The 15,340-nt window shown below is 42.0% G+C and overlaps 1 protein-coding gene across 3 annotated transcripts in view; it reads left to right on the forward strand.

The window, feature by feature from the left end:
* Window positions 1-9,533: 9,533 nt before the first annotated feature.
* Window positions 9,534-15,340, forward strand: part of LOC106875749 (uncharacterized) — a 51,355-nt gene continuing 45,548 nt past the window's right edge. For 2 of the 3 annotated variants that reach the window (XM_014923999.3, XM_014924002.3), the window contains exons 1-2: window positions 9,534-9,597; window positions 12,303-12,388. In XM_014923999.3, the coding sequence (XP_014779485.1) occupies window positions 12,317-12,388 (72 nt within the window). In that variant the 5' untranslated portion in view covers window positions 9,534-9,597; window positions 12,303-12,316. Of the gene's footprint in view, window positions 9,598-9,884; window positions 10,386-12,302; window positions 12,389-15,340 lie in introns of those variants that run through there. The other variant, XM_014924000.3, reaches the window with a different exon arrangement.

The following is a 15,340-nucleotide window of genomic DNA, read 5'->3' on the forward strand; positions in this document are numbered from 1 at the left end:
AACAGTGAGCTGAAGTGATTTGGACAATCAAAACGTTAGAAGAGCCATCTGCATGACGTCTGTTGGTACACTGTCGCATTGACCAGCTGGTGGAGAAGAAGCAGATTCAGCCCTCGCATTAAATTGAGTTGTGTTCTTTGTTGTTAATTCATTTGTGATTAAATTGATATCTGATCGAATTGAGTTTTTCTGGAACCATGGAACCAGGTTGTACCCGGCGGCTATACGAAACCTCTAAGTGGTACGCGATCACGAAAAGGTTGGGAATCACTGCTCTAGGTAGTGGTGTTGGCTGTATGCAAGCCCATTTTTTACCTCTGGGGAGAGGTGTTCCATATTACCTTGGTCGCCATCCTTTTTTTAACTGTCTAAGAAGAAACAGAGAGCGATACGTGGAAGGAGAGGGGAAGAGGGATTTATATCTTAAAGAAAGAAAGAAAGAAAGAAAGAAACAAAATATGAATCGGAACGCCTTTGATCATACGTTGGTACGTTTCTCTGTCAAATCTGATATAAAAACCATTTTTTAAGTGCTGTGCAGCCAGCCTTCACTCGTGAGTGAGAATGGCTTGGTAACATGTATCATAATTATGCTAATTGTTTTAGGTGTTTGTATAGCCTTGAGCAAACACCCCCAACTCACCCACGCATCTTTGGCCCAGCAGAACATCGAGGATGTCACAGCTGGGGAGAGAGAGAGGGGAGGTTACACCTGCACTCTGGCTGAAGTGAAGAACCTTTCTGAATGACATAATGGTCCAAGAAGAGAAACCACAACCTTATAATCGCCAGCCGAACACCCCACTACCTACTAGGACACGCGCCTTCACCTCATCTGATTAAAAAAAACCAAAACCAGTAACTTTCTTGTTGTAGATGGTAACTGAACTGGAACACAAAGATGCATCGTACACTCAACATTGCCGTTGATATCTACTGTTAGGATTGCACAAATGATGTTTATTGTATGATATGGCATTTGAGTTCAAATCCTGCCCATGTCAACTTTATCTTGCATCCCTCTAAGTTCGATAAAATGAAGTACCAGTCAAGGGTTAACAGTATCAACTAATCCTTCTTTCAGAATTGTTAGCCTTGTACCTATATTAAATATGAAGGCATCGAGTTGACAGAATAGTTAGAGCGTCGGAACAAATATTTTACAATATTTCTTCCCGCTCTTTACATTCTGAATTCAAGTCCCCCATATCCAACTTTAGGTCAACGGTAAAAATAAACTATCAGTCTAGTACTGCACTCAGTGATATTTACCACACCCCTATCCTCAAAATTACAGGCCATGTACCTAAATCAGGAACCATGGTATAGTAAGGCGTTGGAGCACAATCTCGAGGTTCGTAAAGGAATTTCCTTAACTTCTTTGCTAAACAATGGTTGTATGTGTGTAGCGGGCTGGATGTGATGTACCATATCAGGTCGATAGGATGTAGCCCACTACTGAATGTAGCGTATAGATGTAACGCTTCAAGGTTCTCGCGTCTGAGTAACCAGTAAACATCGAAGAATCAACACCAAGAAGGAAGAAATATTATTTATATATATTTATTCGTTTGCCCGACATGTTAGAGATACAGTAGCAAAGTTGGCTCGCTGATTAGTAGTTGATGGTATAGAAAAAGGTTGTCTGTCAGTAGAGAGTGAAAGAGTAAGGAATCCACGGTGCTGACTAGAAAGGAAGAAAGGATAAAGGTGACATCGTCTTTCTTGCGGCCGAAAGGGAAGTGTTGCTCTTGATCATCGTTGACGTAAAAGAGCGTGTTGCTCCTTGGTCTGACTGACACAAAAGATAGGGTTTTGCTCCTTGGTCATAGCTGACACATAAGAGGAAGCGATATGAAATTCTCTCTGTTATATATACTATGGTCAGTAAACCTTAAGCAAAGGCCTAACTTTCCTTGACCAGCACAGATCCTAGGTGGGGGTCGAGTGTTTCCTCATCAATCATCTGGTGTGGAGAGGATTTCCCGCTCGTTTTGACAAGCAACAAGCAGGTGGATTTGGTTTCAAATCTCAGGCAAGGTCAAACTAGATCCCTACATGTGTTTCAATCCACGATATGTATAGTATTCTGGGAGGTGAGAGCGCAAAACGTTGTGATGAGTTAGTGTTTCTATATTTAATGCTACAAACATTTAAAAACTAATCAGAAATAATTGTGCAATGAGAAAACGTCAAAACTATTTATTTGCTAATATTTTTTATAATTATTGTATCAAGTGCAGAAGACAAATCCGGACCAGTTTTAGACTTATATGAATCTTAAGCGAAACAGACTTCACTGTACTTTGTTGAAATAGTGATGAAAGAATCTTTGAGATGATGTACAATATTGTACAGGAGCATGCGTGGATCTTGTTCAAAACGGGGGCACCAGTATTTTCTTAACGAAACACTTTGAAACTTGGGACACTGGTAGAATGTGTCATATAAAACATCTTTTACTCTTAGTCTTCTTAACAAAAAAACGTACATCGCAAGTTATTTCATGTTAAAGTTGTCGTATTTCTGTAATTTCAACCAATGACTGACGTCCATTCAGCCGAATAAATTAAGTGCTGACTACGTAAACAAACGATTCTCGCGGTGATAAAATTATTATTTCCTTGTCAAAAAATGGCTGAAGCATATTGGCAGTAGCTAATAAACCTTTCTATTATAGGCACAAGGCATGGTTTTTGAGGGAAGGAGCAAGTCAATTAGGGTTAGGGTTAGGGAAAACGAACACACGTGTGTTGCCTCTGAATATTTTTATTATGATCACGAAGGATCGAAACACAGATGGGTACAATACAGGACAAACAAATGAACAAAATGTGCGAGTTCTATGATTTTTTAAAAATTACGATTGTCTTTTTTAAAAATTACGATAGTTTTAATATATGTTCATTGACTTTTTTTTTTTTTCCTCTTTCAATTATACAAGCATACATATGCGTATACACACACATCCATACACACATATATACATATATATATATATATATATATGTATATACATACATACACACATACACACATATATATACACCCACACATACATATACATACATACACACACATATCCATCCCTACACATACACACGCATATACTTAAACGCGTATATAAAATAACAGAAGGATTGGGTTTTTCAACCCGGCAGCCTATAAGGCCCAGCAGCTTGCCTTTTATTATTTTCGATGATTAGTTTGGGTGACTTACACCCACCTTTTTCACCACTTCCTTCCATCTCTGCTCATATACTCTGGCTGACAGGTTTCTCTTTTCCAGCCCTATTTTGCTCTTCAGATGGTATTTGAAGTAATTCAGCAATCCAGGGCCGGACATGTAGGACCCTGTCCCCAAACCTTCCATTCTTGTCCTCCATATGCACTCTTTCAATACTGCTACCGTACAGAAAAAGCAAGCCTCACCTTCCTTTGAGAGTCCAGTTGGCGGTATCAGCTTTATCATAGACCTAGCCGACAGCTGTACTCGTCCCAGATGCGACAACACGTGTTCTACATAAATTATCAAGCTGGAGAGCTGCCGACAATGTACAAAAGCGTGTAGAACAGTTTCACTGTCCCACTCGCATCTTGGACATGTCGGTGGCACTGCTAAACCGTGCCTGGATAACTTCTCGCGAACAGGTAGAGCATTCCTGTAACACAGCCAAGTCAGAGATATTTGGAAATTATCCATGTACTCCGACTTGAAGGTTTACTAAACAGTGCAGTAAGTTGGTTCTCGTCGAACCCCAGAGCCTCTCCTAGGACGTCATCGTTTTTGCCCTCCACTAGCCCTCTGTAGAACACCGAGGTGGTATTCCCGCAGCCAGCCTTGCCCGTCTTGTGGATAAACCAGAGTGCCTGACGGCACTCCTTCTGCCATAAAGTCAAATTACGTCTTTTAATGAGACCGGGTTTAAATCTTTCCAGCGAGGCCGGTCGCGGCAAGAACTCCTCCGCCAACGGACTCCACACCTTATCACCCTCCAGGTGGCACCAGAGATGTCTCAGCCTCAACGCATGTCTGCGCATCATTAGCCAGGGCATCCCCAAACCACCCTTTAGCGGTTCCTGGCAGCACACGGAGCGCCTCACAAGTGGCTTTCCCCCCCTCCACAAAAAGCGGAAGAGGAGTCTTACCAGCTTGTTTAGCCAACAATCGGGGCAAGGCACAACGGACAGGCGGTAGGTGATTACAGATGCTATAAACACCTGCACCACCTCCACTCTACCCTTCAAGGACAGAAACCTTTCGGACCACTTCCGAACTATGGCCTCCACCTTGTTCACTACCTCGCTCCAATTCTTCTCCGTCTGGGAGTCTGAACCAAACCAGACTCCAAGCAACTTAACAGGACCATCTGTCCAGTGTCCAACGACACTGGACGATAACGGCTTGTTCCTCCAGGTGCCGAGGCGCAAACCGATGGACTTGTCCTTGTTAACTTTTGCTCCTGCCACCGCTTCGTATCTTCGGAGAGCCTCTTCTACACGAGGTAGTTGTGCTTCTTTAGACACGATGAGAGTGACGTCGTCCGCATAAGCAGAAGTGAACTTACCGCATCCAATCTCATTAGGGATGTCACCCAACTTCTCCAGCCTCCGCAACAATGGCTCCAGGGCCAAGACGTACAGGACCGGGGATAGGGGACACCCCTGACGAACAGACCGCATGATCGAAAACGGCTCCGTTAGGTAACCGTTTATCTGGACGGTGGACTTGATGCCGCTGTACATAGCGGAGATCCACCCGCGAAAGCCTGGGCCCAGCCCAGCTGCTTCGAGGACGGCCCCCAGGTACCGATGGTCTACCCTATCGAAAGCTTTACTTTGGTCTAAGTGGACCAATGCCCCTCCTTTACCGGTTAATTTCCCAACCCTGTCTAAGGTGTAGCGAAGAAGGTGAAGGTTGTCCTGGATCGACCTGCCTGGGATTGCACAGGTTTGTGCCTTCCCGACAAGCTTCTCCGTGACAGCCGTCAACCTTTTAGCTAACACCTTGGCCAAAATCTTTAACTCTACGTTTAGTAGAGTTATGGGCCTGTAATTACTAATGCTATCCCCCTTGCTTGGGTCCTTCTGGATCAGCGTCACAACTCCCCGGCTTACAGAACTGGGAATCCTCCCATTCTGCTGCCAGTTTGTATAGACGCCTGCCAGGACCTCCCCAAACAAGTCCGGCATTAAACGATAGAACTCATAGGGCAGACCATCCAGTCCCGGAGCTTTTTCCGCGACGCATCCGGCCAGCACCTCTCTTACCTCCGCGGGAGTGATCGGGCCCTCACAGCATTCCGTCTCACGCGCCGAGAGTCGAGGCCTGCCAGCTAGGAAATCCCTTAAGGGCTCCCCGCGCTCAAGCGGACCGCCCTCCCCGAACACCCGAGCGAAATGCTGGTGAAGTGCCTTTTGCATCTCCTCCTGTCCATAGACCCTGCGCCCCTGCTCGTCAGTTAAAGACTTAATGCAGGACTTCTTGCCCTTCTGACTCTCCACACGACGAGCCCATCTGGCTACGTTGATACCTTCTCGTTTCCCAGCGCGTACTTTAGCTCTGACTCGGAACCCTTCGTGTTTGGCATTGAGGTGTCGGTACAAGACCGTTCTCGCTGCTGTCACTTTGGATGCGGAGCCAGCTTCCATTGCCTCATCTAGACTCTTGACTAAGTCACCCTCTATTCTATTCCTGTCTAAACTTAGCTGATTGCTAAATCTAATGGACTCAAGACGGATGGCTCTCTTGAAGGCGTGCCACCATCTATTATTAATGATGGTGCCACATAATGCCCTCTGCACTAACTCCTTAATCCGGGTACGAAAAGTTAAACAAGTCAAAATAGATTTGTTCATTTTCCAATACCCGGGTCCCTGTTTATGACACTTATCTATATGTACCTCACACGTCACAAGTTTATGATCCGAGTAAGGCACAATACAAAAATGTGGACAGCTAAAACTATTCTTATCTCTTTCCCTAACAAAAATTCTGTCTATGTACGATCTGAGTGAGCCGTCGTTATTACTCCACGTCCACTGTGGAACGCTCGGCTCATCCAGTCGGAAGCGGTCTACGAGATTAAAACTCTCTAGTAGACCCTTGAGGCAAGGATTCCCTTTCCTATCGGTGGAGCCCACACTATCGACGCGCGCATCGAGAATAGTGTTGAAGTCCACTAGCAAAACTATGGTTTTAGACGTCAATAAAAAGTACTCCAGGTTCCGAAAAAAACCCGACTGCCCTTGTCCGTTAGGAGCATAGGCAGCCACCAACCTGAAGGACTGCTTACTTTCATGTGTCACATCTAGGACAACCAGCCTACCTTCTGGGTCCAGAAAGACAGTACGAATCTGTAACTCCAAGTCCTCCTTAAAAAGAACCACCACGCCTGCACCTCCCCTCCGGCTCGGCGAAATAAATTTCTCGTAGCCATTGAGGAGGGGCGAGAACGCCCCAGGTCCTTCCAACTTGGACTCGGTGATCACAGCCACATCTATTCTATGTGAAATGAGGTCGTCCAGAAAACAAGCTTGTTTCCATTTCGACCTCATTCCACGCACATTTAAACTACCCAACTTAATCATCGGAAAAAATAAGGGTAAAAGTAAACACTTACGGTTGTGAGAGGGAGCATGGCACTTTTCGTTTGCCATCCTCCCCTACTCCTTCCGCTTCTACTGGGCCCTTTTTCGGGGTTGCCACCGGGCTCTGGGTTGGGGTGGCTGCCGGGCTGACAATCAATCTGCCTTCCTTGACGTCATTGGAGACGTCTATAATAAATTTGTTTAAAACATGTTCTTGAAATAGTCTTTCTTTATAATCCTCTTCGGCCACCCTCGCGTAGCGGTATTTATCGTCCTCCGTACCACTTTTAAAGAACTTTATGCGAGGGTGGGCCTTTGTGTATTTCACCACCTTCTCGTTCTTCATGTTTATGGCTACTATCCTGTCGTTTTTTTTACAACCTTTCAAAACAGGGTTAGGGGGGGTCTTAAAATTCTGCCCTATGAGTGTTGTACCAGCGGGATAGGTGTGGGAGGTTTTTTTTTTTTTTCCTCTGTCTGCAAGTTTGCAGCTTTTTTTTGTGTGTTTGGGGAGGGGAGTCTGGAGTGGATTGCGTCTTCCTTTTGTTTGTAACAGTTTTAAATGCCGTTTGTGTTGGTTCGTTTTCCTCCTCCGTCACCATTTTCTCAGACGTCCTCACGCTTACTCGCTCCTGCTGCTTTCCACTTTCTTCCGTCTTCCTGCTTTCCACTGCAACTGTGACTGTTGACTCTCTTCTTCCCTCGTCCACTTTCGCAGGAGCGTCGCCACTCGCTTTAATGGTGTTTTGTTTATTTTTTGTGCAAGCTGAGCGAACGTGACCCTTCTGTCCACATTTGAAACATCTGGGTCTCCGTCCCTCAACTGACACGCGAATGGTATGTCCCTCCCCCACAGACACCCTGTCGGGCAAATTTTCCAGAGTATTGTTCTCCGGTTGCTTTCCTTCTCCTTGTGCTTAAAATTTCTATATTTTCTTCCACGTCGAAGATTACGGCCGCTGCCGCCCACATTGCGTCATACCTAAATGGTATGTCTTCTACAGTTACACGTGCTGTTCGTTTTCCCATGTAAGTGGGCAGCAGCATAATTAGTTCTGTTTTCAAGGTTTCTGTCGAAACCTCCTTTGCCACTTCCGCCGACTCGAAGTGAACTTCGATAGTTGCACTTCTTGTACCGCGGTTTACGTGAATGACTTTCGACCAAATTGGCGCCAAACACAGCTCCACCAGTTCATTACGCGCCTCTGCAATTTTTTTTTCCTTAATGTTGAATACCTTGTATACCACAATTTTTTCCTTAATTGCGTTGACTGCCTCGGGTGGTGGAATTAGCTTCGTTTCACCATCCACCTTTTGTACATATTTCCGGTATGTATACAGACTTTCTTTTGACATTTTTATTTCAATGGAGTCACCTCCAATGGCCTGTGCAAAACTTGGTTTTCCTTTGGAAACACTTTTACATACTCTTTCTTCCTCCATGGGAAGGACACTTTCCGCTACAATTAGAGTAGCCATATTTGTCAAAAGACAAAAACACAAATAAAGTTTTTTACATGGAATTTTTTCGCCCCGTAGGGCGAAAATAACTGTATACCGACAGTTATTTAAACAGTTGTACAATACAGAGAGTTAGACAGACACGAACTCACACCGCAACAGCAAACAAAATCTCGATGGAAAAATTAATATATCCTCCTTAGCACAAGAAAAAGACGTGTGTTGGCTCTGCCAAAATGTCAGAAGTAATGGAGATTAAATACGCTTTACACCGCTTAAACTACCAAAGGAGTAAGTATAAACAGCTGAATACTTGTCAGTGATTGGTTGAAATTATCGAAATAAGACAATTTTTTACATGAAATAAATTTGAATACAAAAATTTTTTTCTGTTCTATAACACAAAATAGATAAGTATACGAAGTTTGAAAGTCTTTCGGTACCAAAAACACTACATAAAACATAAATGAAAACTGGCGCCCCCGTTTTGAACAAGATCCGCATGCGTAAGATTTACATTTGGAGAATGTGACTGCGTATGACTTTATACTGCATCCGGTCAAGCGACTCTGGTTTGGGAGTTTTAGGGTTTTGAGGAGTGTGGAACCATCTATTAGCCATTATTGTTCCCAGGTCTTCTCTGAGCCGGAATAGTAGCACCTGTCAAGGTCCCAGTTACAAGTTAAATAACATATAACTACCTGAGCCAGGGTACGTTGAAATCACAGGATGCAGTATGGTGGATGTGAACTATTTTGGCAAATGAACTTATTGAAACAATGGCGAATATCACTGTTCTGGGAAAGTCGTCCGACCTAGATGATAGATGATGGATGAGAGAATATATAACCGAAAGATCAGTTAGTTAACATCTTCAAGAGATCACTCAAAAGCTTAATCTATCTTAAGATGCAACACAAATGCTTACTGACTGGCGTTTTGGTACCCACTAGTAGGTGATCAGTTTCCATCAGAAAACGCAGTACCCATTCACGTCTATTTTGTAAACTGAGACAGGTAGAATCGAATTTCCAGTTACGTGCTGTATTTATTTTACAGCGAATTAGAACCAAAGTGTCATGACTTTGTGACAGATTATTGTATTTTCTGTATCATACAATTATATACTCTGGTCCAGAAATGCATAACACTAGCCACAAATTTTAATTGATGAACCGTAATTTAATAGTTCAATACCTTATTCGCCACATTATACGACATACAAAATCATTATCCATAATTCCTAGTTGCAGATGCTGTCGTAATACATTAATTTCTCAACAAACTTAATCAAAGACCCGGTTTCCATTCCCATGAGGAACCAATACTAGAAATGCTTGTAAAAAAAAATCCTTATAATAAAATCGAAGTCAACATATCAATATCCACAATCATTGTTAATCACATTTTCGAAAACAACTAAATTTATTGCAGCTACCCGGAATAAAGTTCCACGTTTGACTTTTATTCTAACACCGTTTGAAATGCGCGGGACTCGAGAAAGTAAATGACGTAGTTTACAAGTTTATAGGAATTAGTACAGTGGTAAGTTTATTACCTGATCCTTCTTAAAAACTGTCTATTTAGAATATATATATGTATATACTCACACACACAAATATATATCTGTATGTGTGTACGTATATATATATATCTGTGTACAGACAAACTTTCGTATATGATCTTCATTTATTTTTAAAATTAGCCTAAAACTAAGATTCCTCTCATGTTTTATCAGATTGACAATAAATATTGATTCCTAACGTGAGCATGAAGCCTAACAGTGTGAGTGATGGATGAGTATAATCGATTTAAATTGCCCCCAGTCTCTTAATAAATATCGATAATTGATCCATGTACAAATCCAATATATATAATTTTCTTATTTAAAATGATAGAAAGTGTTATAAAAACAATATATATGCGTGTATGAATATACGTATATGTGTATGTTTGTAAGATAGACATTATGTAGTGTTTTACTCTTACATTCTTAACGATTTGTTGTTACATTGTAGTGATTGTAAATCTAACGTGTAAAGTTAAGTAATAGCTCTATACAAATATATAAATGACGCAATTTCATGTTACATGAATACAGTGTTCGTTATTTTCATAAATAGTTGTTGCGTAGGCCTCGATCTGTTCTGATCGATGAAAGTGGTTGGTACATATACCAAAAGCGAAAGAAATTCTCGGAAAAATAATCCAAATTATCATCTCTACTAAATGAGTTGCCAATCAAAAGAGGTAGGAGAGAAGCCATAAGCCTCATTTGTTTATTTTCCTGAATCAACAAGACAAAATCCATCCATATAATTAGTACTATTCCTGTAAGTAACGATTATTTGTTAAAGAGTTTGGGTATAGAATGTAAGGCTGTCGAGCTGGCAAAATCGTTAAGCACGCCGGACACAATGCTTAGCGGCATTTCTTCTGTTTTTATGCTCTGAGTTCGAATTCCGCCGAGGTTGATTTTATTTCCTTTCGTCCTTTCGAGGTCGGTAAAATAATAACCAGTTGAGCGTTGGGATCGATGTAATCGACTTACCCAATTCCCCATAATTTCAGGCCTTGTGCCTATTGCAGAAAGGATTATGATAGTAAAATGTACTGGATCATAGTGCATCATTTTAAGTTCTGTAGCGATTATCCTGTTATCATTTGGCATGTCATTCTACAAACAAGGGACCTCTATTTGGTCGCCTGGTCTGCTAGAAACAGCAGCCAAATTTCATCACCCTCTACCTTGCATGCCTGCAAACAGTATCTGAGCCTGAATGTGCTAGGTTTCTGTAAGAAGCCTGCGAAACTTTAAGCCACATTGAGCCGAATCAAACTATCTTAAATTGTAATAATGTATGCATATATATCGTCAAATGCTACATTACTGGTGATGGCATATAACTGGTCTGAATGTTACCCACTAGACAGTATTGATGACTCTTCAGATGTGCTGGTCAGAAGTTCATAGTCTCTTTAATACTGGAGACACAAACTCAAGTTTGGTTTTGTGATAGCAAATGAGTGTAACGAAATTGAGAAAAAAATATTTGCAGGGTTAAAAGGAAGATGAAAGACAGAATTATTCCCCTATGGGTGAAGTCTAGGCTATGTGAGTTTTGTTCTCTTATTCAAAAAGGAACATGACTAGTGTAGGGTTAGTGACAGGAAGGGTGTCCAGCCTTGAAAATCTGCCTTATTGAAATGCATCTAATCCATACAAGCATGGGAAAATGGTCTTTAAAATCAGAATGATGATGATGATACAGTCTGAGCAAGGAGGTGAAACACTTGCATGAAATATCATGCAATATTTCACTTTATCAACCCTGAAAGGATAAGAGCAAAGTTGACCTGAATTCAAATGCCATTGAGGTTGACTTTGCCTTTCATCTTTTTGGGGTTCAGAAAATAAGTACCAGTTAAGTATTGGGGTCAATGTAATCGACTTACCCTCTCCTCCCAAATTGCCAGCCTTATGCCAAAATTTAAAACCAGTATTTCATTAGAATTAGTTACCTTCCTTCCTTCTTGAATCATACTGATTTATAAAGGCTGGTTTCCCAATTTCATGGCATATATATTCCCCACTTGGATGGGATGCCTGTCCATTGTAGGATTACTCATTTTTGCCAACTGAGTGAACTGGAGCAACATGAAATGAAGTGTTTTGCTCAAGGTCACAACGCATCGCCTGGTTCAAGAATTGAAACCACAATCTTACAATCATGAGCCCTTGAACTCATGAGAACAGACTTTCACCTAGTTTCTGTGGTGTATAAGCGTCTAAGATTACAACACTCCCTGTTGAATGGGATGCTGGTCCTTCATGGAGTTAACTTACCATCTTTTGCTGGAAATCATTTATGGCTAAGTGGACTGGAGCAACATGAAATGAAATGTTTTGTTTGAGAACACAACACACCACCTGTTCCAGGAATTGAAAGTGTGACCTTACAATTGTGAGTGTAATGCTCTAACCACCAGACCACATGCTTTCACATCTCCTTGAAATACTGATTCTATTCTTTAATATACTATGGCTAAACCTTTGCAAATTGATGGGAAGTATTGAGGCTCATTTTGGTATTTCTTACAGCCTTGGTTTCTCTTTCTGATTTTTCAGAAGACTTCAATATAGTTTTGTATTTCGGAATGTACTTTTGGGGCAAGAATTTTGCTTTCTTTTTAGTTATTCATTTAAGTGATTTGATATCTTTGTGTATTAATTGTTTTTATTTTTCCAGAAAATCGCTTCAAAATGGACCTGGACGTGACACAAGCTATCACTTTCAGTGATGTAGAAGATGATGCTGAGAAAAGTAAACTTCCGGTTAGTAATTTTACAGTTTTCTCAAGAGACCTTTAGAATATTATCAAGAGTTAAATAAACTGAGTACTTACAATACATCATCATCATCATCATTGTTTAACGTCCGCTTTCCTTGCTAGCATGGGTTGGACAATTTGACTGAGGACTGGTGAAACCAGATGACTACACCAGGCTCCAATCTGATTTGGCAGAGTTTCTACAGCTGGATGCCCTTCCTAACGCCAACCACTCCGAGAGTGTAGTGGGTGCTTTTACGTGCCACCGGCACGAGGGCCAGTCCAACGGCACTGGCAACGATCACAGTATTTGGCAAATATTTATAATTGATAAGAGACACATGTTTATAGTTTGGTTGATATTTATAGTTTTGTTGGGGATGTATATGGAGAAAAGTAGTCTTTACTTGATGGGTTAGGAGTAAGAGAAGCATCTTGATGGGTTAAGAGTAAGAGAAGCAATTTATATTTCTGGTTTGTTAGTTTGGAAGATATGCATCAAATCTGGAGCAACATATGTTCTGACTCATCACACAAACAAGCTGGTATTCTTAATTAAGTAATCTGTTATAAGTAGTTCTAAAATTGATGATCCCTAAAGTTGAATACCTTCTATTTGTGTTGGGACTGTGTACATCTGAGTTTGGGTTGTTTTTAAATGATCTTTCAGTTTATTCATCAATTCTCTTGGTGAGTAATTTCTTTTCTTTTTTTGTTTTGTGCCATGTGAAGTAGTCATATGGCACTTCTACAGCTAGAAACTTGTTCTGCTCTGACCCTTTTCTCTCATACTTTATCCCATTTTACTTCTCATCTCCAAGCATAAAGTTAAACCCTTGGGATTTATAAATTGCAAGTTTCATTGTGATCTCACCAGTGCTGGTGACATAAAAAAAAAAACCACTCAGTACACCCTGTAAAGTGATTGGCACTAGGAAGGGCATCCAGCCATAGAAACAATGCCAAAGCAGGCACTGGAGCACGATGCATTCCTTGAGATCATTGGATCTTATCAAACTGTCCAGACCATGCCAGCATGGAGCATGGATGTTAACTGCTGATGATGATGATGATAATGACTGTTTCTAAATGCCTCAAGAGTCTTCATAAACAACTTGAGACTTTATCTCTGTCTCCTGAGTCATCATCAACATTGTTTGACGTCCATCTTCTATGCATGCATGAGTAGGATGGTCAACAGGAGCCAGCCAGGTAGAAAATCTACCCAAATCTACTGTCTCTGATTTAGCAGGGATTTTACTGCTGGATGTCCTTCCTAACATCAACCACTCCGCAGGGTGGACTCAGTGCTTTTTATGTGGCACTAGCACAGGCATTTTTGAGAAGGACCGAGAGAGCAATGTGAGGTGTAAAACTATTGGATAAAAGGAGGGCTGAAGACTTGATGGGGATGCTGTGGTTGGAGGAATCGGTGGAACAGCTGGCAAGGGCAAATGGAGTGCAGTGGATATGGACTTGTGTTGAGGAGTGATGAGGATCATGTTCTGAGGAAAGTGCATGAGTTTAGAGTGAATGAACATTGAAAGCGAGGTTGGCCAAAGAAGACATGCAGGGGACAGGTGGAGGAGGAGATTGGAAGGGTTGGCTTGAGGAGGGAGGACGCTCAAAACTGGGCGAGATGGTGTGAGAGCAGTTGCTGTAGGAGTGAGGTAGATCCAGCCACCCCAGTTAACGGGGACACACCCGGATTCAAAATATTGGACAAGAGATAGAAAGGTCATTTTGTAACCACATGTTTCAAAGTTCAATCCTACAATGTTATGCTTTGGATATCCTCTGTCATAACCTCAGACTAACTAATGCCATCATCATCATCATCGTTTAACGTCCGCTTTCCATGCTAGCATGGGTTGGACGATTTGACTGAGGACTGGTGAAACCGGATGGCAACACCAGGCTCCAGTCTGATTTGGCAGAGTTTCTACAGCTGGATGCCCTTCCTAACGCCAACCACTCAGAGAGTGTAGTGGGTGCTTTTACGTGTCACCCGCACGAAAACGGCCACGCTCGAAATGGTGTCTTTTATGTGCCACCCGCACAAGCCAGTCCAGGGGCACTGGCAACGATCTCGCTCGAAAATCCTACAGGAGCCAGTCAGGCGGTACTGGCAACGGCCACGCTCAAAATGGTGCATCTCATGTGCCAACCGCACAAGAACCAGTCCAGGGGCACTGGCAACGATCTTACTTGGCTTGCCGGGTCTTCTCACGCACAGCCCATTTCCAAAGGTCTCGGTCCGTAGTCATCGCCTCGGTGAGGCCCAATGTACGAAGGTCTTGCCTCACCACCTCAGCCCAGGTCTTCCTGGGCCTACCTCTTCCACGGGTTCCCTCAACTGTTAGGGTGTGGCACTTTTTCACGCAGCTATCCTCCTCCATTCTCACCACATGTCCATACCAGCGCAATCGTCTCTCTTGCACGCCACAACTGATGCTTCTAATGTTCAGCCATGTGTGTAAAATTCAGTAGAAGGAAACTGCGTGTGTGTGTGTGTGTTATGTAAGATGTAAAATATTGGCAAGAAAATCAATAAACTACTTTCAGACAAACATACTTTGTGGTATTAGTTCTGGCCTTGTTACACAGATGCTCCTTTGTGACCTTCATTGTCATAAATGCCATGAAACTGTCATTAGCCATTTGAAAACCTGTAATTAATGATATTGTTGTTCAAAAAAATGCAGTAGAAATCTAAATAACACCAGTGATGACTTTTGGGAACCAGAGCCTGATTTGAAAAACTTCTTTTGTATGAAAAATGCGTAAAAACTGTAATTCCATTCAGGAAATGCATTAAATGCTCCAAGATTGAGATAGAAAAGATGTATTTGCCTCAACAGGTAAATTTAAGGATTATCTAATGTGGAGCATTATTATATGGGAAAAAGTTCTTCTTAAAGATGGAAGGAAGGGTTTATCAGAGTTGCATGAGATC

The sequence above is a fragment of the Octopus bimaculoides genome, chromosome 8 (assembly GCF_046866305.1).
Source record: "Octopus bimaculoides isolate indiv1 chromosome 8, ASM4686630v1, whole genome shotgun sequence".
NCBI classification, from domain to species: Eukaryota; Metazoa; Mollusca; class Cephalopoda; order Octopoda; family Octopodidae; genus Octopus; species Octopus bimaculoides.